General features: G+C 43.7%; 1 protein-coding gene across 2 annotated transcripts in view; it reads left to right on the forward strand.

The window, feature by feature from the left end:
- Positions 1-26,576, forward strand: part of CAMK1D (calcium/calmodulin dependent protein kinase ID) — a 277,010-nt gene that overhangs the window by 124,904 nt on the left and 125,530 nt on the right. For both annotated transcript variants that reach the window (XM_063134288.1, XM_063134289.1), the window contains exon 2: positions 1,508-1,639. In XM_063134288.1, coding sequence (XP_062990358.1) covers positions 1,508-1,639 — 132 coding nt within the window. The remainder of the gene's footprint in view (positions 1-1,507; positions 1,640-26,576) is intronic.

Below are 26,576 nucleotides of genomic sequence, written 5' to 3' on the forward strand. Positions count from 1 at the left end.
GAGCAAGGCTGCTCTGGTAACACTGCAGCATACCTATGGGCCATATCATATAAAACTGTGATGGGCAACATTTTTGGGTAGTGTGATGTAAATCAACTCCAAAGTGTGGGAATGCACCTCTGTAGTGCACCTATTAGCAAATATGCAGCCCTCTGGTTTTGATGTAGTTTTTACCTTGGGCCTACTGAGCCAGGTAGGAGGCATCCACACAGCACAGGAGAGGCCAAATGGAGTAGAATATGCCACCAACAAGGCAGCTAGAGGCAAAAGTGCCACAAACTCCCACTGTCTGTCCCAGGCAACTGACAAAAGGTGTTCAGAAACATTTATTTATTTACAATATTTATATACCGCTCCCCATTGGCAATTTCGGAGCTGTGCACAAGATAAAATAAAAACAGAATAAAACACTTTAAAATAGATTTCAAAAGAAGCAAAATGTACAGTAAACCGTGTCTGGTCATTAAGGAAAGGCTGCCTGGAACAATGACGTTTTCAAGAGGTGCCGAAAGGAATACAAAGTTGGCGCCCGCCTGACCTCCAGAGGCAGGGAATTCCATAGGAGGGGAGCCACCATGCTGAAGGCTCTTCCCTGGTGGACTCCAATTGGAGGATGAGTTTATGTGGAGCCACCAGGAGCAGGCCCTCGGATGACCTCAGTGACCGGGCAGGTTGGTAGGAGAGAAGGCACTCTCTCAGGTATCCTGGTCCCAAGTTGTTTAGGGCTTTGTACACCACAATACCTGACGGAACGCCTCTCCCGACATGAATATACCTGGTCACTGCGTTCAACATCTAAGGTCCTCCTCCGGGTGCTTACTCCGAGAGAGGCTCGGAGTGTGGCAACGAGGGATAGGGCCTTTTCAGTGGTGGCCCCCAGACTCTGGAACTATCTCCCTGACGAGGCTCGCCTGGCACCAATGCTGCTATCTTTCCGGCGCCAGGTTAAGACTTTCCTCTTTGCCCAGGCATATGGCGGCACATCTTAATCACCCACATGTTTTAATGCTTTATGTGTGTATGTTCTGTGTTTTAGAGTTTAAAATTTTGTATACTTGTTTTTATCTCAATTTTAGAATTTCTGTAAACCACCCAGAGAGCCCTGGCTATGGGAGCGGTATATAAGTGTAATAAATAAATAAATAAATAAATAAGTACAAGAACCTTAAATCTGACCTGGTAGCGAATAGGCAGCCAGTGCAGTTCCACTCCTCCATTCTTCTGCAGCCATATTCCTTCTGCACTCACATTTGATTCATACAAACCGTGCAATATCCCGGGTGTTTTGCTGCACCGGTGTGACTTGAAAACTCATGCCATGGCACCACTTCAACAGTCCATGACCCCATCCAGTTAAAATTAATAAATAAATTGCAGAGCAGACCATAGGATCAAACTATGAGTAGATGAAAAACGTTAATACTGTGCACTTCCACTGCAGAACAGCAACTCCCAAAGGAATACATTCTGAAATACATTTTTCCTTTTCTTTATTTTTTTCTTCCAGTGGTGCATTCTCTGAAGTAGTTTTGGCTGAAAACAGGACTACTGGAAAACTATTTGCAGTCAAGTGCATCCCAAAGAAAGCCCTGAAAGGAAAGGAAAGCAGCATAGAGAATGAAATTGCAGTTCTCCGAAAGTAAGTATGATGCATGTTGTTTCACAATGTTTGTCTGAGTAAGACAATTGGGATGGTCCTCTGGACCCTGTTATGGGGATCAAGGGGAGGGGAGGGGGATCAGACCCCATTGCACGAGCCTGTTGGTATCCTGCTCTGATTTGCAGTTGGCACAGAATAAACTTAGCTATTTACCTTTTCTTCCTTTTTCCTTGGAAAATAAATAGCTTATTTTGCTGAGCCCAGTTACAAATTGAACTGGGGTTGCAGTGGGTTGCTCATCACTAGTGCAGAAGATGGAGCTGTAGTTCTGTTTATTCGAACACCTGTAATAAAACAAGTTATTTTATTCTACAATTTAAAAAAAAAACATTGCAAGCTGTGGCAGTTTGTGTATATAAATGCCACCATTGTGAATTACCAGTTCTTTCACCAAATGTTTTTAGTTATTTTCTTGAATTCGGAGTTCGATCACCTTTTAGCCTATTTTACTTGAGCCGTAAATATACATTTTGGAACAGAAATATATAATACATTAACATATATGCCTAATAACATAAATAATATAAGTAACCAATGTATGGTACTTGTGCAAAGTAATGTCTATATTGGGTGAAGCTCCATTGAGATTTGTAGGGCTTTCTTTCTTTCTTTTAGTATGATATTAAGAGCACTTTATGCAGTGCCTATTGACATTTTCAGTTTTGTAACAATTGCTGGTACTTTTTCTCTCCAAAATGTGGCCGTGGCCATAGCTAGACGGGGCTTTATCCTAGGGCGAACCCCGGGATTGTCTCTGTGCATCCCGGGGATCCTGGGATACAGCCCTCCCCTTTGGCCCCGGTTTTTCCGCAGTCCCGGGCTGAGCCCAAGAACGTGGAACATGTGGCCGGTTGCCATGGGTTGACCCAGCTCCACGCGATTCCTCACGAGGAGCCAGGAGCTGTACCCATTTGGGGTAGGGTGGGGGGAGTGGGGAAAATAATATGAATTTAAAAAAGGACTTACCTTTTGCACACGAGCATTCGTGCACTGCTTGCCCTTTAAAACTAAAAAAAATGGCGGGCGCGACACCTCTCCTTCTGATGTCGTCGCGTGTAAACAGAGGAGGGATCTCGCGTTAAACACAACGCGAGATCTTCCCTCCTCTGTCGCGGGATAGCAGGTAGGTCTAGCTAAGGCCTGTGTAGAGGACTACTTAGAGATGTGGAAGAGGGAAAGGTCCACCCCCCACATCTGCTAAAATTAGTTGCTGATGATAGCGTTACTATTTCCCCTTTTTTATTTTCTCTTTCCACAAAATCTTCCTACAGCTAAGACCTAGACATGTAGGTGCCAAACTCGTCTGCATAGCCCAAACACTTCTCAAAATACGTTGCTAAATTTAGATGCATAGGTATGTAGGTATCCTCCTGCCTTCATCAGATTGCTTGTTGCCTACAGTAAAGACCACGTTCAGCTAGGCTGGCAGGCTGGGCGCTGCATGAAATGCCTCACTTCTAAATAAAAACTCTTAACCCCCTGCCTGGACAACTGTACAGTAAATATAAATATTACCCATTCTCACAAGTGATTAAATTGTCTCTTGGACTGTAATGACTGACAAGACCCTTTTTTTTATTCCAACCGTATGTGACTGCATACAGTGCAGAATGTTGGCTGGTGTTCGCAACATACATTTCACTGAGCCTTGAGTCTCTAATTTCAGATCAGAATCTATGCTATTGTAATTTAAGTAGGTCAGTTACTTAAACGGAAAATATGAGATACGATGCCCTACGATGGAGATGGGAGAGAAAAACGTTGAAGCCGTCCTATCTTGGTTTCCATCTGCATCTAAAGCTGAGGCTTCAGCAACACGTACCCATGGGTTGGTTGCAAGTGCATCAGTCCGCAACTGCTCCCCATTATTTGTAATGGAACTTGGGAATGTGGATGGGAGCATGTTAGATGCGTCCCCCACCTGTGTGTTCTGGATGATGAATGAGAGCGAGTGCTAATGCTTTTAGAGCATCAGTGTTCACAATGGCTTCCTTCCGTGATCGTCTTCTCCAAGCGGTGGCATTCTGTCATGGGGTACAAAAAACAGGTTTGAGCTGCTGCTCCAGAAGGATCAATGCTTTAAGAGTTGGGTGATTCAGGATATAGTCTCTTTCTCCGTAGGAGTCCATTTAATGCAGAGACTGTAATAGGATCATCGAAGATCATTTAGTCCAACTCCCTGCGCAATGCAAGGTCTGCACTCCAGTTTTACTGGGCCAGTTTACATGACATACCATGCTCACCATGGGTTATTTAATCCATGATGATCCATCAGGCATGCCAGGTGTATTGAGCTGCCATTATGAATATGCAACCACCGATGGGGTTGCGTCATGCCATTGAAATCCAGCCACCATGGGTCATTTGAAGGTTAAACAACCCTCACATAACTCCGGTTTGTATTAGAGTTAAGCAAGGGTTGTTTAACCCTCGAATAACCCACACTGGCTTGGTTCGGACAATATGCTGCAACCCCATTGGGAGTTGCATGTTTATCATGGTGGCTGCATACAGCTCATTGTGAGTTAAATAACCCTTAGTGAGCCTGACATGTGTGAACTGGCTCACTGTCACTATGTATTAGTTCCACTCTGCTCTTCATGTCTGAGTCATATATGTATTTTATTCACATATATGTATTCTCTCACATACTTCTTAGGGACATTCACCTAAAAAACATTAATTATAACTTTGAAACTGCCAAGCTGGACTAACAGTGTATTTGTAATTGGCATATATTTAGTTTTTACTAATGAACTTAATTTTCCATGGAAAACTTTCTACCCCACATCACTATGCTAAACCACTGTTTGCTGTGACATCCAAACTGGGAAACTGGGATTTACTGTTTTTACTGTTAGCTTATATTGTTTTTAACTGATATTTTATTCTCTATGCTTTTATTGCTTTTAATGTTTATACTGTTTTATGTATGGTTGCAAGCCACCTTGGGAGGGATTCTGCCCTGAAAGGCAGTTAAGAAATGTTTAAAATAAATAAATAAATTTAAGGCCAGCACCCCTCCCCCCAAAACAGGATTGCAACCAGGATCCTGATCTTTCAGGAGCACTTAAATCATAATTTCCCAGTTTAGATGTCATAGAAAGCTGTGGTTTAACAAACCAGGACATCTATTCTGAAGCAGTGTGAGCAAAGAGAAGATGTTCTCTTGAGCTTTGTTCCTTTTCCAAGAAACCATAGTTTGTTTGGCTATTATTTTGTATTATTTAATACTTTGGCTATTATTGGGCTTTACACTAAACTATAGTTTAGAAGAATTAAGTCAACCTAGCCTCCTCCTGAAATCGGAGAATCCCCCCTTCCCTCTCATGCTTCTACTTTTAGGGCCTTGCTAGACCTACCGCATAATCCGGTGGTGAGGAGTGGCCAGCCCGCGCTAGAAGTAGCGCAGGCTGTCGCTCCTTTCCACACGTCCTTTCCTGCATGAAAGCCCCATCGCGTCTGCCATTTTTTTGTAGCCAGATACCCTGGGCCCAATCTGGGGGCGACAGAAGAAAAGGTCCTCTGGGAAACTGATGTCAGCCTAGTTTTAGCTGACTGAAGTAAGTTCACCCCAGAGGACCTGAATGTGCGGGGTGAACTATATGGGAGAAGGCGATCTCGCAGATAGCCTGGACCCAAACCATTTAGGGCTCTAAAGGTAATGACCAACACTTTGTACTTTGCCCGGAAACTAATTGGCAGCCAGTGGAGTGATTTTAATGTTGGTGTAATATGCTCACCCCTAGATGTACTGGTGACCAACCTGGCTGCCATGTTTTGAACTAGTTGAAGTTTCTGAACTAGGTACAATGGTAGCCCTATATAGAGCGCATTGCAGAAGTCAAGCCTTGAGGTTACCAGCACGTGCACTACTGTCTTTAGGTCTTCTGACTCTAAGAAGGGGCGCAGCTGGCGTATCAGCCGAAGCTGATAGTAGGCACTCCTGGCCGTCGCGTCTATCTGGGCTGTCATTTGGAGCGATGGATCCAGGAGCACCCCCGAACTGCGAACACAGTCTTTCAGGGGGAGTGTAGCCCCATCCAGAACTGGTTGACACACCACCAAACCTAGGTCAGAGCCCTTGACAGCAAGCACCTCTGTTTTGTCTGGATTCAGCTTCAGTTTGTTTTTCCTCATCCAGCCCATTACTGCCTCCAAGCATTCATTCAGAGGAGACACACTATCCTTAGCTGATGCTGTTATTGAAGGCATAGAGAAATATATTTGGGTGTCATCAGCATACTGATAGCACCCTGCCCCATGCCTCCGGATGATCTCTCCCAGCGGTTTCATGTAGATGTTAAACAGCATTGGGGATAGGATGGCACCTTGTGGTACGCCATACAACAGCTCCTTTTTTGAGGAGCAACTATCCCCAAGCATCACCATCTGGAATCTACCTGAGAGGTAGGACCAGAACCACCGGAGCACAGTGCCCCCGATTCCCAAACCCCTCAGGCGTTCCAGAAGGATACCATAGTCGATGGTATCAAAAGCTGCTGAAAGGTCCAAAAGTACCAGCAGGGACACACTCCCCCTGTCAATACTCATGAGGAGATCATCCACTAAGGTGACCATAGCTGTCTCAACTCCATATCCTGCCCGAAAGCCGGTTTGAAATGGGTCTAGAAAATCTGTATCATCCAAGACTACTTGGAGTTGGAAGGCAACTGCCCTCTCAATCACGTTGCCCAAAAATGGAAGATTTGATACTGGTCTGTAATTATTAAGGTCCAGGGGGTCCAGGGAGGGCTTTTTGAGAAGCGGCCGTACCACTGCTTCTTTTAAACATGGTGGAAAACTCCCCTCCCTGAGAGATGCATTAATGAAGTTGTAGTCTAACTGCATCTCCTCCCTGGGCGACCAGCCAAGAAGGACAGGGATCGAGAGGACAAGTTGTTTTCCTTACTCATCCAAAATATATTTTAAATATATTTTAAGTTCTTAGGAAACTCAGACAGTCTCTACCTTGTATCACTTTGTTGAATCTTGTTACAACATGAACAATCCAGTTTTTCCTGTTTCCACAGATAGTGAAGAGAATCATTTGAATTAAAAGGGACATTTATGGCATAAAGTAATAGAGTGTAGCTTCAGACTCCTTCAGTACAACATGAAACTAGACAGGAGTAATAAATAAACCATGTTTCAGACAATAGAGATATACTTGATACTTAATATTGGAGACCTGAGAAGTGTGTATGCTGTACAGCAAATACTATATTCTCAGATAGCCATAATGTGCATCATGTAACTTAATTCACTACAAATAGTGTAGATTGCTACTGAAAATAAACGTCCGTAATAAATGTAATTTGTATTTGATTTTAACTACTGTCATGGGTTTTTTTTTTAGTATAGATTGTAAAAAAACAAAAACAAATAGAGAATATGTTAGGAGGAACCCCCCAAAATATCCTTAAAATTGCTCAGATAAATGAGAATGCTGTTTGCTTAGGGTTATACCAAAGTGAAGATGGTGAATATGAAAATCAGGAGATTGATTATAAATATGAATAGGTGTGCCCAATCTCCACATTTCATAATTAAGTCGAAGAAGAGCTGCACACATAGAGCTCCACACATATTTTGGAGCCCTGCATTTTCAGGATAGCTTATGACAGAGAGAGACCTATTTGCAGATATGTGCATACGCTGGGGCTCTTTCCAGATTTTATTATAAATTCATGGAAGTTGGTTGTACATAATCCCATTTCTCCCATGCATTCACATAACATCTGAAAAGGGCTTTTAATATTCAGAGTTCAGTTAATGTGAGCTATGCTGTTTTGGGATTCATTGTGACCACTTTATTGCAGTAATGATTAAACTGTGGACTGTTGGTGCATTTTCAGCTGAACTGAAATAAGAGGGAAATTCTGATAACCTTATCCTAGGCCGTGTCTGTATGCCGCCGCTTTGCGTCCTGATTCCCCCAAAACCCTGTGGCATCACTGCTGTGAAGCGGCAGTGATACGTTACATGGCAGGACTATCCAGAGAGAAAAATCACAGTGCCCTAGTCAGATATTTTATATTATGGTTTTATACTGTTGTTTTATACTTTAAATGTTTTTAACTTTTGTGAACCGCCCAGAGAGCTCCGGCTATTGGGGGGTATAGAAATGTAATAAATAAATAAATAAATAAATAAATAAATAAGTGGGAATGAGCATGCAGACCAAAAAATGCAGAAAACTTTTCTTTTCCTGGGAACTCTGCGCAACTTTGAAAGCCTGTAGCAGCGCAGATAGTTCATGGAATTGATGTGTCAGACATCACAATTGCCCTTGCTTTCGTTCTCCAGACTGTAACAGCCATGGCGGCCATTACTCAGCTTCCGTATGGGTCAGTTTTGGAATCTTCTTGTCTGGTTCTTCTCTCTAAATGGATGGCGTTAGTTTCTAGACATACAAGAACTTTCACGGATCCTCCCATAGTTTCTACAGTTAGAGACGTACGGCATATAATGTCATGTCAATTACACTTTGGTCCATTTTCTCATCAGTTGACTTTATGGAGCCATCCAGATCTAAAAATTGGTAAGAAAATGTTTTTTGTGATGGACATGGATAGATAAGGCAATTTTTAGTTTGGATCAACTGGTGGGTGCCAATAATGAGTTTTTGTCATTTTCCAACTTGCGTGCCTTCCAACGCCTGCTCGCTCTCGCACACACACACACACATACACACACACACCACACACGCACACATGAGACCGATGCGTCCTCCCCTTCCTAAAGAAACGGGGGAAAGTGGGATGGGACAAACGGGGGCCTCTTATCAAACATAAATATGCCCCAAAATTGCCAAACTAATCGGCTTCGGCAAGACTCTCCTCCTCCCCCTTCAGACAAGAACGATTTTCACGTGGCTCTCCATCCATGAGCGTGTGTGTGTGTGTGTCTGTCACAGATGGTCACACACGTATTCACCAAAAAGACACCAAGTTAAAAGAATTTGGGAAGAACCAATTCCACCCCCCTTTCCTCCCCACTCCATCTCATCGCTATTATCCCACCACTCATAAAAGGACCCAAACCTTCATCTTCTGTACCCCTCAACTATCTCAATCCTAGGCGGTACTTCGTTCACGCCATCAATTATATATTTTTAAAAAGTCCTCAGAAGGCAAAAAGAAAGCTTGTCCAGGAACCCATGTTTCTCTTTGATTATAAATGTCAGTGGCCAGCAAGTCCTATAGGTCCTAGGGCCCGATAGTACTTGAAAGATTATCAGATTTGTTGTGGTACAAGAAATTTGTGAACCGCCCAGAGAGCTTCGGCTATTGGGCAGTATAAAATGAAATAAATAAATAAATAAATAAATAAATAAATAAATAAATAAATAAATAAGACTTGCCAGCTATGGCTGAATGCAGTACTTGAAATTGCAGCATTTGTTAGTATCTAGGGGCATGTCTGCACCATGTCTATATCCTGACGTAGTCCTTGGATCATCCCTGTGTGTCCAGGGGATCCTGGGGGCAACCCGGGACTAGTGAGGACTTACCCTGGGATATCAGGAACTGCAGAAAAGCTGACTTTTCCACGGTTCCAGGACCATCCTGTGGAGCACGACTGTGTGGCCACTGCTTCTAGGTTGTCCTGTCCTCCCCGCAAGTAGCGTGGACAGTAAAATGGGCATGGAGCTGCAGGACAGCAGTCTGTGCCCATTGAGGGTAGGGAGTGGGGTTCAGGTTTCCCTCCCATACCTTTAGTGCTGGAGCGTGAGTGCGCTCCTCTCATCGTTTTAAAAAATATGGCAGCCGCGACATGCTTCCAGAATGTTGCAAGACCGTCTAGACACCCAGGGAGGATTGCGGAAGCCAGTAAGTCCGCATTCCTCCCCTTATGCCCTTGTGGTGTAGACATGCCCCAGGTTTGGTCTGGTTGCTTTTACCGTATCAGATTCTCTTTCATTACTGGAAGCACTTATTGAGACTGGTCAGGCAAAGTGACCCACAATTCATGTCTATAAACATTTGTTATTGGTGAATCAGATGCCGTCATGTGAGTAATTCATGAGTGCCCAGTAATGAGTGTGCAGTAAAACTCTCGTCGGATGGAGCTTTAAATGTGATGAACAGAGTTTAAGCAGGAATGTAATAGGGAATTTGATTATCCCATTCTGCCTAATCAGTGGATCATGCTTTGGTGTCTATACCTATCACGTCTATAGTTTTTAGGCTGCACATTTTATTCAGCAAAAACTTTTATTTTGTGTCTATTGGAAACTGCAACGTCTCTTTAATAATGCTTACTTTAAACGTATGGTTTGGCAATGTCCAGTATTTGCTTTGGGGTGGGGGATATTATTATAAAGATACATTTTGCATTGGAACAGTCTTTAATATTCACTGACGTACATAGCCTTTTAAATTATTTACCTGCTTTATGGAAATTAACAATTGGTCAGCATAAATGGATTCTCCACAAAGTTGTAGTATCAGTCTTTGACAGCGAAAAGGGCTGTTATTACAATTCTGAAATTACAATAAATACTCACCTCCTGTATGGCAATGAATTGAGGACCTTATAACGCTTTCAACATTTGAACAGGTGGCACAACGATGCCACCGTCAAATGGATACTAATTTGGATACCTGGTCTGCTTTTGTGGAAGGCTAGCCATACTTGCTAGTAAGTTGTGTTTGCATTTAATCGAGGCCCATTAGACCAAACGCAGCCTACCAGCCCTTACCAGCCTGATACAAGTGTCCTTGGCACTTACCTGAGGCTGCAAGGAGAGGCAGGTCGTGGAGCACTTGGCAGGCCACAAGATTAGACAGTCACAAGGTTGCTTTGGCCAGTTATAGACAAAATAACCTTGAAACGATTTAGCCTATAATTTTGCCGTTTGCAAGCGTTGTGATCATTATATAAGCTCCCTCAGCAAGAAACACAGGGACTACCTGTTTGTTGTAGTAAGTAATTGCTTTCCAGATTCACTTGTTACAACTTGTCTGGATTGCTGAGCCTGTTCAGCCATTACATTCCAGGGAGAATTTTTGACCTGCTACAATTTTTGACTGTTAGAGCAGTACGACAATGGAATCAGTTACCTAGGGAGGTTGTGGGCTCTCCCACACTAGAGGCCTTCAAGAGGCAGCTGGACAAGCATCTGTCAGGGATGCTTTAGGGTGGATTCCTGCATTGAGCAGGGGGTTGGACTCGATGGCCTTGTAGGCCCCTTCCAACTCTGCTATTCTATGTTTCTATGATTCTAAGTCTTGGAGGGTTGTGTGCTCCTCTCCCCTTCCCCTGGGGGGAAAAGTTACATGTGAACTGGGCTGCTTTGTGTCTTTGAACCAAGCAGAGTATTTCGTCGGCTGTAGGTACTTGAAAGACTCGTATGGTTTTTATCAAAGGTAATCACTGTGGGATGAAGATCCCATATCCTTTACGTGGGAGGCCTTAGCTAGACCTACCTCTTATCACGCGATGGAGGAGGGAAGATCTCGCGTTGTGTTTAACGCGAGATCCCTCCTCCATTTACACATGAGGCGTGACGACCTCAGGAGGAGAGGCGTCACGCCCGCCATTTTAATTTTTTTTTTATAGAAACAGCAGCACATGAACGCTCGTGTGCAAAGGTAGGTGTTTTTTTAAAAAATAATTTAATTTCCCCACTCCCCCACCCTACCCCCAATGGGTGCAGCTCCCGGCTCCACGAGAGGAATCGTGCGTAGCCAGGACAACCCGCAGCACACTTTCCATGGTCTTGGGCTCAGCCCAGGACTGCGGAAAAAACGGGGTCAAAGGGAGGGGCTATATCCCGGGGCAAGGGAGGGATCATCCTTCCCTGATCCCGGGATCCCCTGTGCGTCATGTGGATGCACAGGGATGATAAAGCCCCATCTAGATAAGGCCGCAGAGAAGCTGACCAGAGCTCCTAGATTCAATTAAAAGTCTTCTGTTTCTTTAGCAATTTTGCTAAAGTGTAGATGGCATTGACTGTTCAGTGTGTGGTGCTTTTGGCAATGCTTCTTTCTGTATTTTAAAATGGCAATTTATGAAGGGGGGGCTATATGATCAACCCGCACCCACCCAGTCATTTTTAAAACCATGATCTAGTAAACCTGTGTTATGCAATGATTCTCTGACGGTTAGGCAACCCCTGAGTTAGCTTTAAAAATTTCCCTGAGAGGTAGCATGGGTTAGGACTGATAACAGTTGTTCAGAGCTGTGGATAGGATAATGATCTAACAAGACACTGCAGAAACAGCTGCTTTTGAAATAACTATGGCCGTTGCTAGATGAGGCGTTAGCCCGGTGTGAGGCCTGGTCTCCCTCCTGTGCAATCCAGATGACACACAGGGGATCCCGGGGTCAGACCGGGCTAATTTCTCGCTTGAACCGGGATTAACGGATGCGGTTATGGCCCAGCTTTTTCGCAGCCCCGGCGGAAGGTCTAGCAGGGTCTGTGGCTTTTTCCGGCTGCTCGCTACTTGTGAGTAGCCAGGAGAAGCCACGGACTGGGCACAGCGCTCTATAGGAGCGCTGTGCTCATCGGGCTGGGGGGGAAGGAGATGGGGGACGGGGGAAAGACCGGACCCGGCAGGAGGGGGGGGGAGAAGGACGGGCCTGGCGAGCGGGCACGGGCATCGGGGACGGGGACGGGCCTGGCGAGCGGGCACGGGCATCGGGGATGGGGATGGGCCTGGCGAGCGGGGGGGGAGAAGGACGGGCACAGGCATCGGGGACGGGGATGGGCCTGGCGAGCGGGGGGGAGAACAACGGGGACAGGGGATGGGCATGGCGGACAGGGGGAGGACGGGCGAGCGAGCGGGCAGTGGGGGCATCAGACATCGTGGGGGGGGAATCAGGGGGAGCGGGGAACCCTTTATTATTTTAAAAAAACACCTGTTTCATGGGTGCGCTCCTGCGCACATGGCCCTTTAAGGGGGGGGAAACCAGAGCACGCGACGGGGCTTTCCCTTGCCCTGTCGCGTGTTGACATCTAGCTAGGGGCGACGGCGCGCACTAGCTGCAGCGCGGCGTCGCCCCTACTCACGACCGGATTATCTGGAAGGTCTAGCAAGGCCCTATTTCAGGATACGGTCAGGCTTAGGTTAGGGTTTTCAGCCCTCCACTTGAGCACCTTTTCATAGCCAACAGCAACCACAGATTTAGGAACTCTTGACTTTCTGCTGCAGATGCTGTGGTGTGGTGTGATGGGCCAATTTGTAGAGAAGAAGTGGCGTCTGTGAGCGCTTAGCCCAAACTCTGTTCTCTGCCTTATCCTTGTAAACCCCATCCCCAGAAACTTTTCTCCAAGATGGGTGTTTGCCGAAAGAAGTGGAGGAAAGCAGCTGGGAGGCAGTTTGTAAGGGGAAAGCAACAGACGGATGAAGCGTTATTTATTTGTGCATTTATTTAAAACCCTGCTTCTTGGTGAAAAAGAAGAAGCCCCCACCAAAAATACAACCTGTGTTAAGATGCATACAAAAATTAAACAAGAAGAAAAACAATTAAACTGTCCGCTCCAGTAAAACAGTTGGATTGTAAGCACTGATGCATCTCAGCCTAAGGGTTAACCAGACTGTGTAATTGGGAGCAGGAATCCAGACCACAAAAGGGAAAAGATGCAACTCAGTTTTACTCATCAATTCAACAAATCACCCAAAGGTCTTAGTACAATAAACCTGCCCACAGGGCTCCAACTACAATAAATTTGCTTGTAAGTCTCCTACCACAACAGGGCTCACTGTACACAGTTCACACTTTCAGTAAAAGGGGATGGCCAGCGCCTCCAATCTTCAGGTCGAAGTGAGTTCTCAACCTTTCTGTTCAGTGCAGGACAGGGCTTCACTGAAGGAATAGTTAGAGCCTCCTGCAATCTAACTAGGGAGTCCTCCTTGTAAGTAATATCCACACAACTAACATAATTTTGCTTAGGCCTTAGCTAGACCTAAGGTTTATCCCAGGATCGTCCAGGGGTCGTTCCTGCCTGCTCCCGGGATCCCCTGTGTGTCACTTAGATGAACAGGGATGATCCCGGGACGATCCCGGGATAAACCTTAGGTCTAGCTAAGGCCTTAGAGAATCTCCCTGCTAGTTGTTCCTCAGCAGAGCTGGTATTCACGGATGCTATCCTACTAAAACAATGTAGTAATGTCAGGGGGGGAAAACACCAATGCAGCAAGGTCAGCAAGCAACGTAGTAAGTTCAGGAGAACAATGTATGAATCCTCACCAACAATTTTACAAAAATTCAGCAGCGTGTTCTGTGACTACAATTATATTTAATATTTCAACCTCCTTAATAATATCTTGTTTCACTTCTGCACAGACTGTGTTCTTTGGGCCCCTCTCTTCACATTCATGTCTGTGGTCCTCTGCTAATGTCATCAACATGTAAGGCGTGGGTGTGGGTGGGTGTATTGACACACACACACACACACACACACACACACACCAGCAGGTGTTCATCCTTTTACAAGCTTTTAGGTGCTTGTGAAGGCTTTTTGCCACACTGTGTGTGTAAAGAGCTTTTGCTAGACAGTGCACCCTCTTACACTCTGACCCTTGTCAACTGGACTCCTGTCTTCTGTGGAAACTTAGGCCTGCGTGAACATTAGTCTTCCTTTAAAAAAAGAAAAAGAAAGATGTTCAAAATGCCAAAAGGGGAGTAGTCCACCAAACTTCTCTTGGCAAGGTATTTCCAAGGGTGTGTGTCACAGTGTTAAAGCTCTTCTGCTAGGTGGCTGCATATGACACCTCAGAAGGTGGGGGCACCCATAACTGGCCTCTGTGAAGGAAGGCTGGGATCCACCCAACCTCCCCGCAAGGTTGGCTGTGGACCAATCATCTGTTTACCCAGATCTCTACCTCCCTAACCCCATACCAAGATGGTGTTAGCCAGCCTTTCAGAGAATAACCACACATACAACAGACTAAGGACTGAAGCAATTTATTTTAAACTCCAATATTAACACGTAGAGCTCCGGTCAAAAGAAACACTTAACGTATAAACACGGGACGGCAAGGGGGGGTGAAGGGAGAGAGCATTGGATGTTCAAACAAACACTAAAACTATTAGCCCACTATTAATCACGCCTCAAAGGCGTCAAAGCATTCCCTGGAGCAACCAGGCCCTAAAACAATAAAAACCTTTCTAAACCCAAGGTATCACCCTACTTGGCTGGGGATCTCTGTTATTTGCATACGTTTGGTTCCAGAAAAGATGGCCAGGTTACAGCTCGGGTCCAGGTTATCTGAAAGACCGTATTCTCCCATATGAGCCTGCCCATGCTCTGAGATCCTCTGGGGAGGCCTTTCTCTCAGTCCCACCAACATCCCAGGCACACCTGATGGGTATGCGGGAGAGGGCCTTCTTGGTGGCTGCTCCAAGGCTCTGGAACTCCCTTCCCAGGGAGGCTAGGCTGGCTCCCTCTGTGCTACACTTTCAGAGGGAGGCAAAAACTTGTTTTGTTTCAGCAGGCTTCTGGAGCTACTCTGGACCTGTGTTAATGTAATGGATTCCCTCCCCCTTTTTGATCTGTTACTGTTTAAAATAAATAAATATGTTTTTAATTTTACTGTAGGTTTAATTCTATTTTAACTTTTGTAAATTTATATTTATATGTTTTAATTGTACATGTTTTAATTTTGTAAACTGCCTTGAGTCCTAGTACTGTGAAAAAGGCGGGATATAAATAAATATAATAATAATAATAATAATAATAATAATAATAATAATAATAATAATAACCGGGCCCACCAAAGGAGTTGGTGGCCAACTCCTTTATCCCTTTTTGGACCAGCTGGTACAATGACCCATTCTAGCCAATCTCAAGCCCTACTCTGGCCTCCAACCTCCCTCCCCTTTGGAAGGGAACCCTTCCTGCCAAAATGCTTTTCTCAAAGCTGAAACCAGTCAGTGCTAATTGCCTTGGGCCTTGGGCCTAGCTGATAACTACCCAGGTGCTGTCTCCTGCGAGAAGTGCCTAACAAGCTGTTTTTCTAAGATGATCCTTGAGAGCGGTTTGCATTAACCCTCTCGATCCAGAAGGCAGTAGCAAGACCGCTGCTATCTTGGACAATCTTCACAGCCCCCTCTGACAAATCTTAAGGCAAGGCGAGGGAGTATGTGAGAAGAAGCACCCCCTCATCTATCCTAGGCTCAGTTCATTCAGGGCTAAGCACAAACACACATATGTCCTGCCACTATACACTGTCACCTCCCCTAGCTTAGGGTGACCCTATGAAAAGGAGGACAGCGCTCCTGTATCTTTAACAGTTGCATAGAAAAGGGAATTTTAGCAGGTGTCATTTGTATATATGGAGAACCAGGTGAAATTCCCACTTCAGCACAACAGTTAAAGCGGAAGGTGCCCTGCCCTCTTTTAAATCTGGTCACTCTTGTATAGCTCCTGCAGCTTTAACTGTTGTGATGAAGAGGGAATTTCCCCAGGTTCTCCATATATACAAATGACACCTGCATAGAATAACAGTTGCATAGAAATTCCCTTTTCTATGCAACTGTTAAAGATACAGGAGCGCTGTTCTCCTTTCATAGAATCACCCTACCTAGCTTCTATGCAGCAAGAGAATGGCACCCATCTTTGCCAGCCTCCATCAGGGTCACATCTCTTTGACGTGTGCAGAATCAGTCTATACAGGCTTGCGTCATAAAACCATAACAGAAGGGAAAACCTCTGCATATTCTTCCCCAACCTGGTGCCTGGCTGGGGATGCTGGGAGTTGCAGTCCAACATATGGAGGGTACCAGATTGAGGAAGGCTGCTGTACAGGATGTCTTTATGAAAAATGAGTACCAAAGATACATGACTTGCTTCTTAATATATTCTAAATTGGAAGGTGAAGTTGAGGCAGAGGTAGAGTTTAAATGTCTGCATGGCGATCTATATCCTGTCTCTAGTCAGATCCTCTTGTGTCCTTCTGTTGCCGTATTACAGACTTCATGTTCTGGTGTAATCATCAAGGCCTATTGATTTTCAATGGGTGAGTTAAATTGTATTGCATGCATGGATATTGTTCATTAATGAATTGACGATTTCATGGTAGAAGTGTGGTTAAATATTCTTTAAGAATCAGTGCGCTAGCAGAACCATCTGATCAATTCAACTAATAACATGAATAATCAAGAAATCACTTAAGTTTATAGTTTGCTATTTATTTCCCAAGGTTTCCAAGGTATTTGATATTCTAGCCTCTGCAATGACGGAACAAGAACAACTACAAAAGAAGCACCAATAATTTATTTAACTTTAACCAGAGAAATTGGGTTTCAAAAAGCAATCACTTATAAATAATGCCCTGATAACTTCTGATATCTTGTTAAAATAATGTTGCCTAAGTGAGTTAAACAAGACAGCAGTGTGTCTGTTTAGTGTAAATTTTGATCAGTTTAATTGGATAATCTGCCTGAAAAAATAAAAGCAGGTTGCCGTATTAAGTTTAGAAAATGATCTCATGGGCTATTTATTTATTTATGCCCTGCATTTTAAGAAAAAAATCCCTATATGCTGCTTTAAAGTTACACGGGAATTGTAACCACAAAAGGGAAGCAGTTTGTTGTACAGATCTGATTCAGGTGAAATGCAGGATAGTAGGCAAGAACCAACCAAAGACCTGGCCCCCGTCTATACAACAACGGGATTGCTCTTCATTTAATATAAACCCAAATTTTCGTTGATTCAAATCTCGGTAAAGAGCATTACACTGCAGCAGCAACAGCTATTTATCTCCTGAATTTTTTTATAGTGCAGTTATTAATGCACATTATCACATATACGATGCTATGGAGTAGAGACGAGCGAAGCTATAAATTTTATCTGTGGAGGTCCACAGCTTCATAGAAGTGGAAAATGGAGGGCTTAAAGGAACGAGGTGGCAGAGGATGCAAGAGGGGAACTGAACACGTCTCCTCCCTCTCACTGCACGTTTCCTCCCTCTTTGTTTTAATTTTAAAAGCTGTATCTGCCCATTCCCCTTATAGGAGGAAAACTGAGTGGGGAAAGGAATGAGGGAGCAGGCGAGGATATGAGCACGGGACTGTCTCCTCCCTCTCGCTGCCCATTCCCTCCTCTTTGTTTTAATTTTAAAAACTCCATCTTCGGACATGAAAACAACAGGAAGGAACGAGACAGCCAGAGGATGCGATAGGTGGAAAGGCGGGAAATCGGCCAATCACTTTGTCCTGCCCTGAAAGTAACGCCCACAAGTCAAAATGCGGTTTAATTCCCCCAAGGACACATAAAGTCACGGTAAATCACAAATGCGAATATGCACATTATCGCGTTAAAGAACCAGCGCTGCGGCATGTGTCCTAAAACGTGAATATGCATATTTAGGTCGGGGTAAAGAAGCCGTATATAGATATGCCCCAGGTGAAACTATAGCCGGATCTACACCAAGCAGGATATGACACTTTGAAAACGGTTTGGAAACTGTATATGGAGTGTGTCCTGGGCCCCAACAGTTGTCACTACTTTTATAAACCATTTTTAAAGCAGTAGTGTAGATCCTGTCCTTGCATTATGTGTTTTTTCCTCATGAGGGACATATGGCCCAGTCTTGCTTGGACAGGAGAATCAGCACTTAGGAAAAAGTGTGCTCAGTTAACCCTGCCTGCTGCTTCTCTCCTGAAAATGCTACCCTGGGGTACTTTAAATTTCATAAGCAGAATATGATGGAGACAGCCATCCCCTGTTTTCCTAAAGCTGTAATCCTATGCTTTTTATATTGTATTTTGAATGTGTGTTTTAAATTTGTTGGTTGTTTTTATGCTCTTCATGGTTTTAATTTTTGTGAACCGCCCAGAGAGCTTCGGCTATTGGGCGGTATAAAAATGTAATAAATAAATAAATAAATAAATAAAAATGCTTACCTGGGGATACATCCCATTGAACCCAACTTCTGAGTAGACCTACATTGGATTACCCTGTTGGAGTATACCGTCACTGAAGATTAAGATTTCATTTTTAATATATCATTGTTAATATACTTCCGTCTATTCATGTGAGCCTTTAAAAAACCCAAGTAGGAGGCTCTTATGATGAATCTGATATCATAGCATTGTACACTAAGGCTGCAATCCTATACACACTTACCTCGTAGTGAGTTTCATTGAACTCAGTGAAATTTACTTCTGAATAGACACAAAATTGCACTGTGAAAGTGGCTGACAGTATTTTTGAACATTTCACTCATATAGAAAAGAAAGGATTATCTCTCAAATGCTAAGTTTTTATAGGCAGGGAGGATTTGAGGTTGTTGCTGCTTTTAAATATAGGGGGCGGCATTCGAGTGTTTGATTCCTCCATCTACAATCAGAAGTGGTACAGTCCAGACCAGAATCATCAAGTGTGTCTACTGACCAGGTGTTTCAGCTATAAAGCCATTGGCTGTCCCTACATCTTGTGGTAGTGATTTCCAGAAGTGAATTATACATTTCGTGAAGAAATAATATCTTCAGCAGCTGAACCTACTTAAACCTTTTCACCTTCTCAGACGAGCATGCTCCTAACTCTTTTTGCTTACGCTAGGAGATCAATTTCTGTATATGTGTTTGCACACTCATGGCATTAGCTAGGAAAGTTTAACGATCAAGGTTTGTGTGGGTTTCATGATAACAAAACTTTTGCATGCAAACTCTAAAAGTTATGCAGCCTCCCTGAGATGTGTACATCTTGCAAGCTGGAAGTCTCCATGGCGACATCTGTTGTACTCACTAGCTCAGTAGAATTGAAGAGAGATTTGTATCTGTAATTTTGTGAAGGAAAGGAGAGTCTCATTAACTTAGTAAAGAATTGGCAGGGCAACAATTTGTCAAATAAGGAGGGTCAGCAGCACTGCCATGTCTCTCCAAGAGAGAAAATGGGTTTGCCCTGATCCTTTGCCAAGCAAATGTGGGAGGCGTTTCGACACCCCCACCCCACCCCGAAGGAGAGGAGTAAAATGAGTTCCATGGAATTTGTTCCCCAAATGATGGGTGTGGAAATACTGGTTGCATGTTTGAAGTCACCAAGTAACTTAACCTGTGGTGTGATGGAGTTGACAGATTGAGATTATGTTCCAGGCTATGAGAAGCCTGTTCAAACAACACGGTAAAGTATGGTTAGGGCCTTTTGCAGCAAACGGTTAGTGAGCCTGCTTAAACTGTGTTTACGTCGCCCCCATGGTTAGGAATGGTTCACACAACGCACTGAGTCATAATGTGTAGCTCAAAATGCTAACCATCATGGCTTAGGGGCTGTCAATACATGGGGGAAGCCCTGGGGTGGCTCTGCGGTGGTGCTGAGTCACTTATATGACACATCAGTCACTGTGGAGCCATCCCAGGGCTTTCCCCCGAAGCTCCAAAGTAAAAAAGTTGGGGAATTACCATGACTTTTTTCTCCGGTGCAAGGCGAGGATGGCACATACACTGTCTATCGCCGCTCCAGAGTTGCGGTGGAGGCGTGGCCAGGCGGATGGTGACACCTGATTGGTGGCCATCCACCCAGTCGGGATGGGCCGGTGGGGGGTTGGATTCCTCACAATAGTGCTGCAAACTCTGCCCACTTTGCCTCTGGCTCCACCCACTATCAGCTACACACACCCCTTGCGAATTGCCCTTTTTTATGTATTTGTCCAGCATCGTATTAATTTTCCTCTGCAGCAGGCAGTGTAGGTAAGTGGACTGGTGGAGAAATTGTGTGCAAGATACAATGGCTATATTCTCTTGGTTTCTTGAAGATGGTTTAGGTACCATCTTCGTGCAAACATCCAGGATCTTCTAAAAAAAAAAAAATCCCCACATTTTCCTCTTTTCCCAGGCTTTTCTTTTTTAAAAAATAAATAAATAAAGTAAGTAGAGAAACAACTGAATATAGCTTATGGTGAATTTTTGAGATGAATTAGAGGCTCTTGCTTGGAAGAAACACCTGAGAAATGTTATTGGGAGCTAAATGATAAGAATAGCAATATTTTTCTGGGTGTCTGGATCCCTGCATATCCCTACCTTGGACCCACAGAAAACATTAGGCTATTAGTTAAGCTGTATTATGGGTGTCATCTGTAGAATTGTTAATGGCCATTTGCCCTTCCAGAACTGCCAGGATATAATAATAGAACATTTATATGAAATGCACAGGGGAGAAACTCTGATTCTTTTCCTTATAAGTGAAAATGTGAGCAATATTGCTTGCTTACCATTTGGAAGGGCCAGATAAAAGTTGCTCAGAGTGTGGATCTGGTCTGCAAACCACCAGCTGGCTACTCCTACTTTTCAGATGCCAGGTCTGCAGCCTGTTTTAGCAGCACACCTTATTTATAATGATGCATTTCAGCTCCACAAAAGTACATCAGAAATGTAAGAAATAAGCCATCTGTCTACGATAGCCCGTTTGTGAATGTACTCAGGCAGCGACTTTCTGATATATGTGTTAGGATGCATCTTAAAGTATCTTAAAGTCTAAATCTGGAATGGGGAGCCTCTGGACCATGGGCCCAGCCAGCCTTGTCATCCAACCTGCAAAGGACTTAAGTGAGGTCCCAGAGAAGGGAGAGCAGCTGCTGACGGAGTTGCAGCCCCAAGGAGCGCTCCTTGAGGCTGCTCTTGTCTTTCCTCGGTGAGCGAAGACAAAGGGGGAGTGGCTCCAACTTCAACAGAACACACGCCTTGAGGAGCTGCTTCTCGATTCACAGGCTCAGGGTTTTGCCTGCCCCTAGACTTCCCCTGATCTGGGAGGATGAAGTTCGGATGAAATTGGCTGTTTGTCCTCTCTGTTTGAGAAAGATGAGAGAATGGGCAAAGCCAGCCACTAGAGTTGTCACTCCAGTGTGGTGTAGTGGCTAAAATGTTGGACTGGGAGTCAGGAGGTCCGGGTTCTAGTCCCCACTCAGCCATGGAAACCCACTGGGTGACTTTGGGCCAATCACAGACTCTCAGCCCAACCTACCTCACAGGGTTGTTGTTGTGAGGATAACATGGAGAGGAGGAGGATTATGTACGCCGCCTTGGGTTCCTTGGAGGAAAAAAGGCTGGGTATAAATGTAATAAATAATAATAATAACAGTCCCCCTTTTTTAAATACAGAATTGATGTTGTTTCCTCCATGGGAACTCATTATAATGTTCTGAATATTTCATGTTTGTTGCCATCTAGTGGATAAAAGGCTATATGGTGATAGTTATATAGCAAAATAGTGACCATGGCCCTATGACTAGAAGTCTTTTAGCACTCTGAATATTAGGCTGAGGAGGCCTATGTGGACTTCGGTCCAAAACTAAAACCATATTTTGTTTTGGGATATCTAATGTAGCGTCTGTATTTACATTCACTTAGCTTTCTAGTGTATCACAACGTACATGCTCTGAACAGATAGCCATTTTTGTGATTCCTGGAGAACAGTATTGTCAACACTGACTGGCAGCAGCTCTCCAGGGTTTCAGCCAGGAATTTTTCCAGCCCTACCTGGAGATGCCAGGATGTGAACCTGAGACCCTTCTGTATGCAAAGCATGTGCTCTACCACCGAACCATGGGCTATTTATTTGTAGAGCGGAGAGTTGTTCTGCGGACGGAGACAAGCTGTTTTTAAAGAGACTGGGAAAAGAATCCAGTAGTTTGGGGTGATTCTATAGGTGGAACCTACTACAAGAACTGACTGTTTATCTAGGGCTCACAGCTAAGAGGAGGCAGAACCTGAATTTTCCCATTGCTTTCCTTGCAACTGGTCTGAAAAGCTCCCTGTTCCCAAACCTAGTTGACTGTCAACTATTTTGAAAAGAATGACAGAGGGTCAAGCTTGCAGTGAGAGAAGAATTCCCTTCATGGTTAAAGTTGCCACATTTTTAATGGTACTGTTCCTCTGCATTTTACAGCACTCTGATATACAGAAACTTGGCAGGTGAACTTTTCCTGTCATGGAGATAAAGTGATGGTAAAAGCTTCACATGCTAAATTTCTTCTCATTAGGCTGCTATTAATGTTTGCACATCTTATTCCCACTGGTGCATTGCTGTCTTTTCCTCCCTCCCTCCCTCTTTCTTTATTCCAGGTAATCCTTAATTTCTGTAATGAAAGGAACCAGGGCTGATGCAGATAAAGTCACCAAGAAATCATCGTTTACGACTTGCAAATTCTGGGTCTCTTAGCTTCCTCCAGTTTACATCTCTTGCTAACCATTCAAAGCCAACCTGGTGCCCTCCATATGGGTTGGATTATAACTCCCATAATCCCCCAGGCAGCTATTATGGGATTTGTAATCCAACCCAGATTGGGAGCATCATTTTATCCAGCTGTGCATTGGCAAAACTTGACTATAATATTCTAAACTGTATCAGAAGGAATGAAAATGTTCTTTTCACCTAATCCCAGGGTAACTCACTGACAATGTCCATAGGGTTTACATAACCCATGGCACTAAGAACCTGGAAAGTCATCAACTATGCTATGGATTTCTGGCAAGGACCTCCTATGTATTGGCTAGTACTAAATCCCTGACTTTCCAATTACTTCCAGGCATCTCCTAAACCCATTATTCTTATTCCAGAAGCTTGAGAACCAAACTGTCTTCTTTAGTAGACAAAATATTATAGCGCAATCCTGAGCAGAATATACTTAATCTTAACTGGGGTGCCCATATGAAAAGGAGGACAGGGCTCCTGTATCTTTAACAGTTGTATTGAAAAGGTAATTTCAGCAGGTGTCATTTGTATATATGGGAAACCTGGGGAAATTTCCACTTCAGCACAACAGTTAAAGCTGCAGGGGCCCTGCCCTCTTTAGTATCTGGTCGCTCTAGTATAGCTCCTGCAGCTTTAACTGCTGTGATGAAGAGGGAATTTCACCAGGTTCCCCATATATACAAATGACACCTGCTGAAATTCCCTTTTCTATGCCACTGTTAAAGATACAGGAGCCATGTCCTCCTTTTCATATGGTCACCCTACCCAAAGATTTACCAGTTGATCAAGCTCTACTTTTTACCCACCCCTTTTCAAAAGGATTGAAATCTACCTAGGGCAGCTTTAAGAAATAAATGTAATTTTATGCGTACAAAGAATGCCATTAAAGAGGCTCTCTGTGTTATGTTGCAAACCAATAAAACTTTCTCTGCAGTCCCATACACACATTTACTTGGAAGTAAGTCTCACTTTCGCCAAGTGCAGTTATTGCCAGATAGGTGTGCTTAGAATCTCAGCCCTTTATATTTTAGGGTGATATGTGGCAATAAAACACACCTGAGACAGATTAGAAGAGCTTTTTATGAATTGTTAAATTCCCAATGTGTTTGTTCTTGCTTGCATAGAAAACTCTGCAAAATGCATCAAGGTGTTCATCTTTGAATTGCATTAAACGTAAAGGCTGCTTGAGTAGAATGCCCGCAAGAACTGCTGAGCAGTCAATTCTTTGATTTCTGTAACTTTGCATCTGTTGTTTCTAGCTTATGAAAGGCTGTTCAGTATTGACATGACATGGCAGGAATGCTCACATCGACATCTGGTGTCTAAAGACCACAAGGCGAGATTTTACCTTTGATTTCCTCTGCGCATTTCCATCTCTTTCAGTGGAGGCTGACTCATTAATATGTCCTCTATGAAAGATTCATTTGCTATTTACCTAGAGAACCCACCAGAAGGCACCCAACATGCCAATTTTAAATCCAAACCCCAAAGAGCCGTCAGGTTCCCCCCCCCCCCAATATATGCTGACTCACTGATGTTCATACGTTTAGCTGAAGATTTTGTCTTTCAGCTCCACACATTCTTGCTATCAATATGAGTGCTTAATGAAGCTCTTAAACCTCTGGCTTTCTGCTGGCTATGTTGTAACACAGACTGAGTCCATAAATATATCCAAACATACTAAAAGGAATTTATGCATCCACCATTTCTTCTATGAAGAAAATCCTCAGCCAAACAGAACAACTATGTATATATGTGTGTATGTAAGATTGTATACACAAATACATATGAACATAAATTGTATATATTTCTACTCAGAAGTACTCATAACCAGACAGAATTGCAGTAGATGGGATAAGTGTGACTAGATTTGCAGCTGAAATAAATTAAAACCTTGTAATACAGAATCCCAAAATGCCTTTCTTCCTAATGGTAAATTGATTTTATTATTTAAAATGTTGATTTCATTAATAATTACAACAGTATAGTAATTCCTGCATTCATCAGTTCAATAATGCCATATGTATTCACTTTATTGTTAACAGATACATTAGAAATATAATTTGTCATTGAGCTCCATATTTCACAAATGTGTTAATGCTGTTATCATTAAGATAAGCAGGTAACTAATGCTAATAAATCCCACATTTTCCTTAACTAGTCTGATTTCTTTGGTATGTTAGAAGATTATCAAAATCTTTGCAAAAGTGACCCGGGCCGCACTTCTGATTATCAATGAATACATTAATTATTGTTAATTATCAATAAATACATCAATTATTGATTAGTTATTGATAAATACATAATTGAAATCTGAATACTTTGGGAATTAATATATTTAACAAAAATTAATACACATAGTTTTGAGTCTAAGCATAACCTTATTTTAAATTGTTCATGAATAGCATTTATAACCATGGGGGAATCCGCACGTCGTACCGAAATCGCTTCTAAGCGACCCCAGTGCGGCGTGAAAGCAATCATGTAACTTGCCTTTGGAAGAGCCGACGAAGAGACGTCTTTCCCGCCCCCACCGCCACCCACAGACCTTCTCGCCGACCGGCAAGGAGAGCTCAGCTGAAGAAGGCGGGGTTGAGAGTGGAAGAAGCTCTCCACCCCGCCTTCTTCACCCGAGTTCTCCGTCCCAGCTGGTGAGGAGGGAGTTGGGTGGCGGCGGCGGTGGGAAAGACGTCTCTTTGTTGGCTCTTCCAAAGGCAAGTTACACAATCGCTTTCACGCCGCACTGGGGTCGCTTAGAAGCGATCTCGGTACGACGTGCGGATTCCCCCCATTTTTCAAAATGTCATAGAATAGTAGAGTTGGAAGGGGCCTATAAGGCCATCGAGTCCAACTCCCTGCTCACCCTTTTGTTTAACCACCACATGAGTAAACCAGCACTGATGCTGGAGGAGGCCTAAATGGCTTCTCTACAGGCACTGCAGTAGAGAAAAGCAGGATCAACCATAAATTCCAAGTTAAGGTTGCAGAGATCTTATAGTGGAGTGGTAAAACTTTTTCTTTAAGAGCACAAGAACATAAGAAGAGCCATGATGGATCAGACCAAGGGTCCATCTAGTCTAACATTCTGTTCACACAATGGCCAACCAGCTACCCGCAGGAAACCCACAAGCAGGACATGACTACAACAACACTGTCCTGCCCATATTCCCCAGCAACTGGGGTGCATAGGCATACTGCCTGTGATACTGGAGGTAGCATATAGTCATCAGGACTAGTAGCCATTGATAGCCTTCTCCTTCATGAATTTGTCTAATCCCCTTTTAAAGCCATCCAAATTGGTGGCCATCACTACACATACAGTGATGAGACCACATGTCAGTGGTCTCAGGTTCACTCCCCAGTATCTCCTGTTAAAAGATCTTAGGCAGCAGTGCTAGCCACAGAGCTGTTTCCAACTGGACGTAATCGGCAAGGCGGATTCGTACATCCACCCAATGCAAAATGTCAATTGCGGGAAATTATGATGTAGGGACATTCCTTCAGTTGGAGTGTCTGTCTGATTTTATCTCCTCTACACTATCGACAAGATCTCTGAGAAGGCTAAGCTGGTGGTTCCTAATAATTGAGGTCTTTCCCTCATCCATAGTTGCTGCTCTGAAACATACCAAAAGCCATCGGCAATAGGTTGACCTCGTAGTTTGCTTATTTTGCTTGGATTGGGAAAAGGCTGGTGTGGCTTGATGCCCATTTAATATCATAAAAAGACAGCCAATGAACGAGATCATATGCATCGCACACACAAAAACAAGC

This window comes from Elgaria multicarinata, chromosome 9, assembly GCF_023053635.1.
Source record: "Elgaria multicarinata webbii isolate HBS135686 ecotype San Diego chromosome 9, rElgMul1.1.pri, whole genome shotgun sequence".
Lineage (NCBI taxonomy): Eukaryota > Metazoa > Chordata > Lepidosauria > Squamata > Anguidae > Elgaria > Elgaria multicarinata.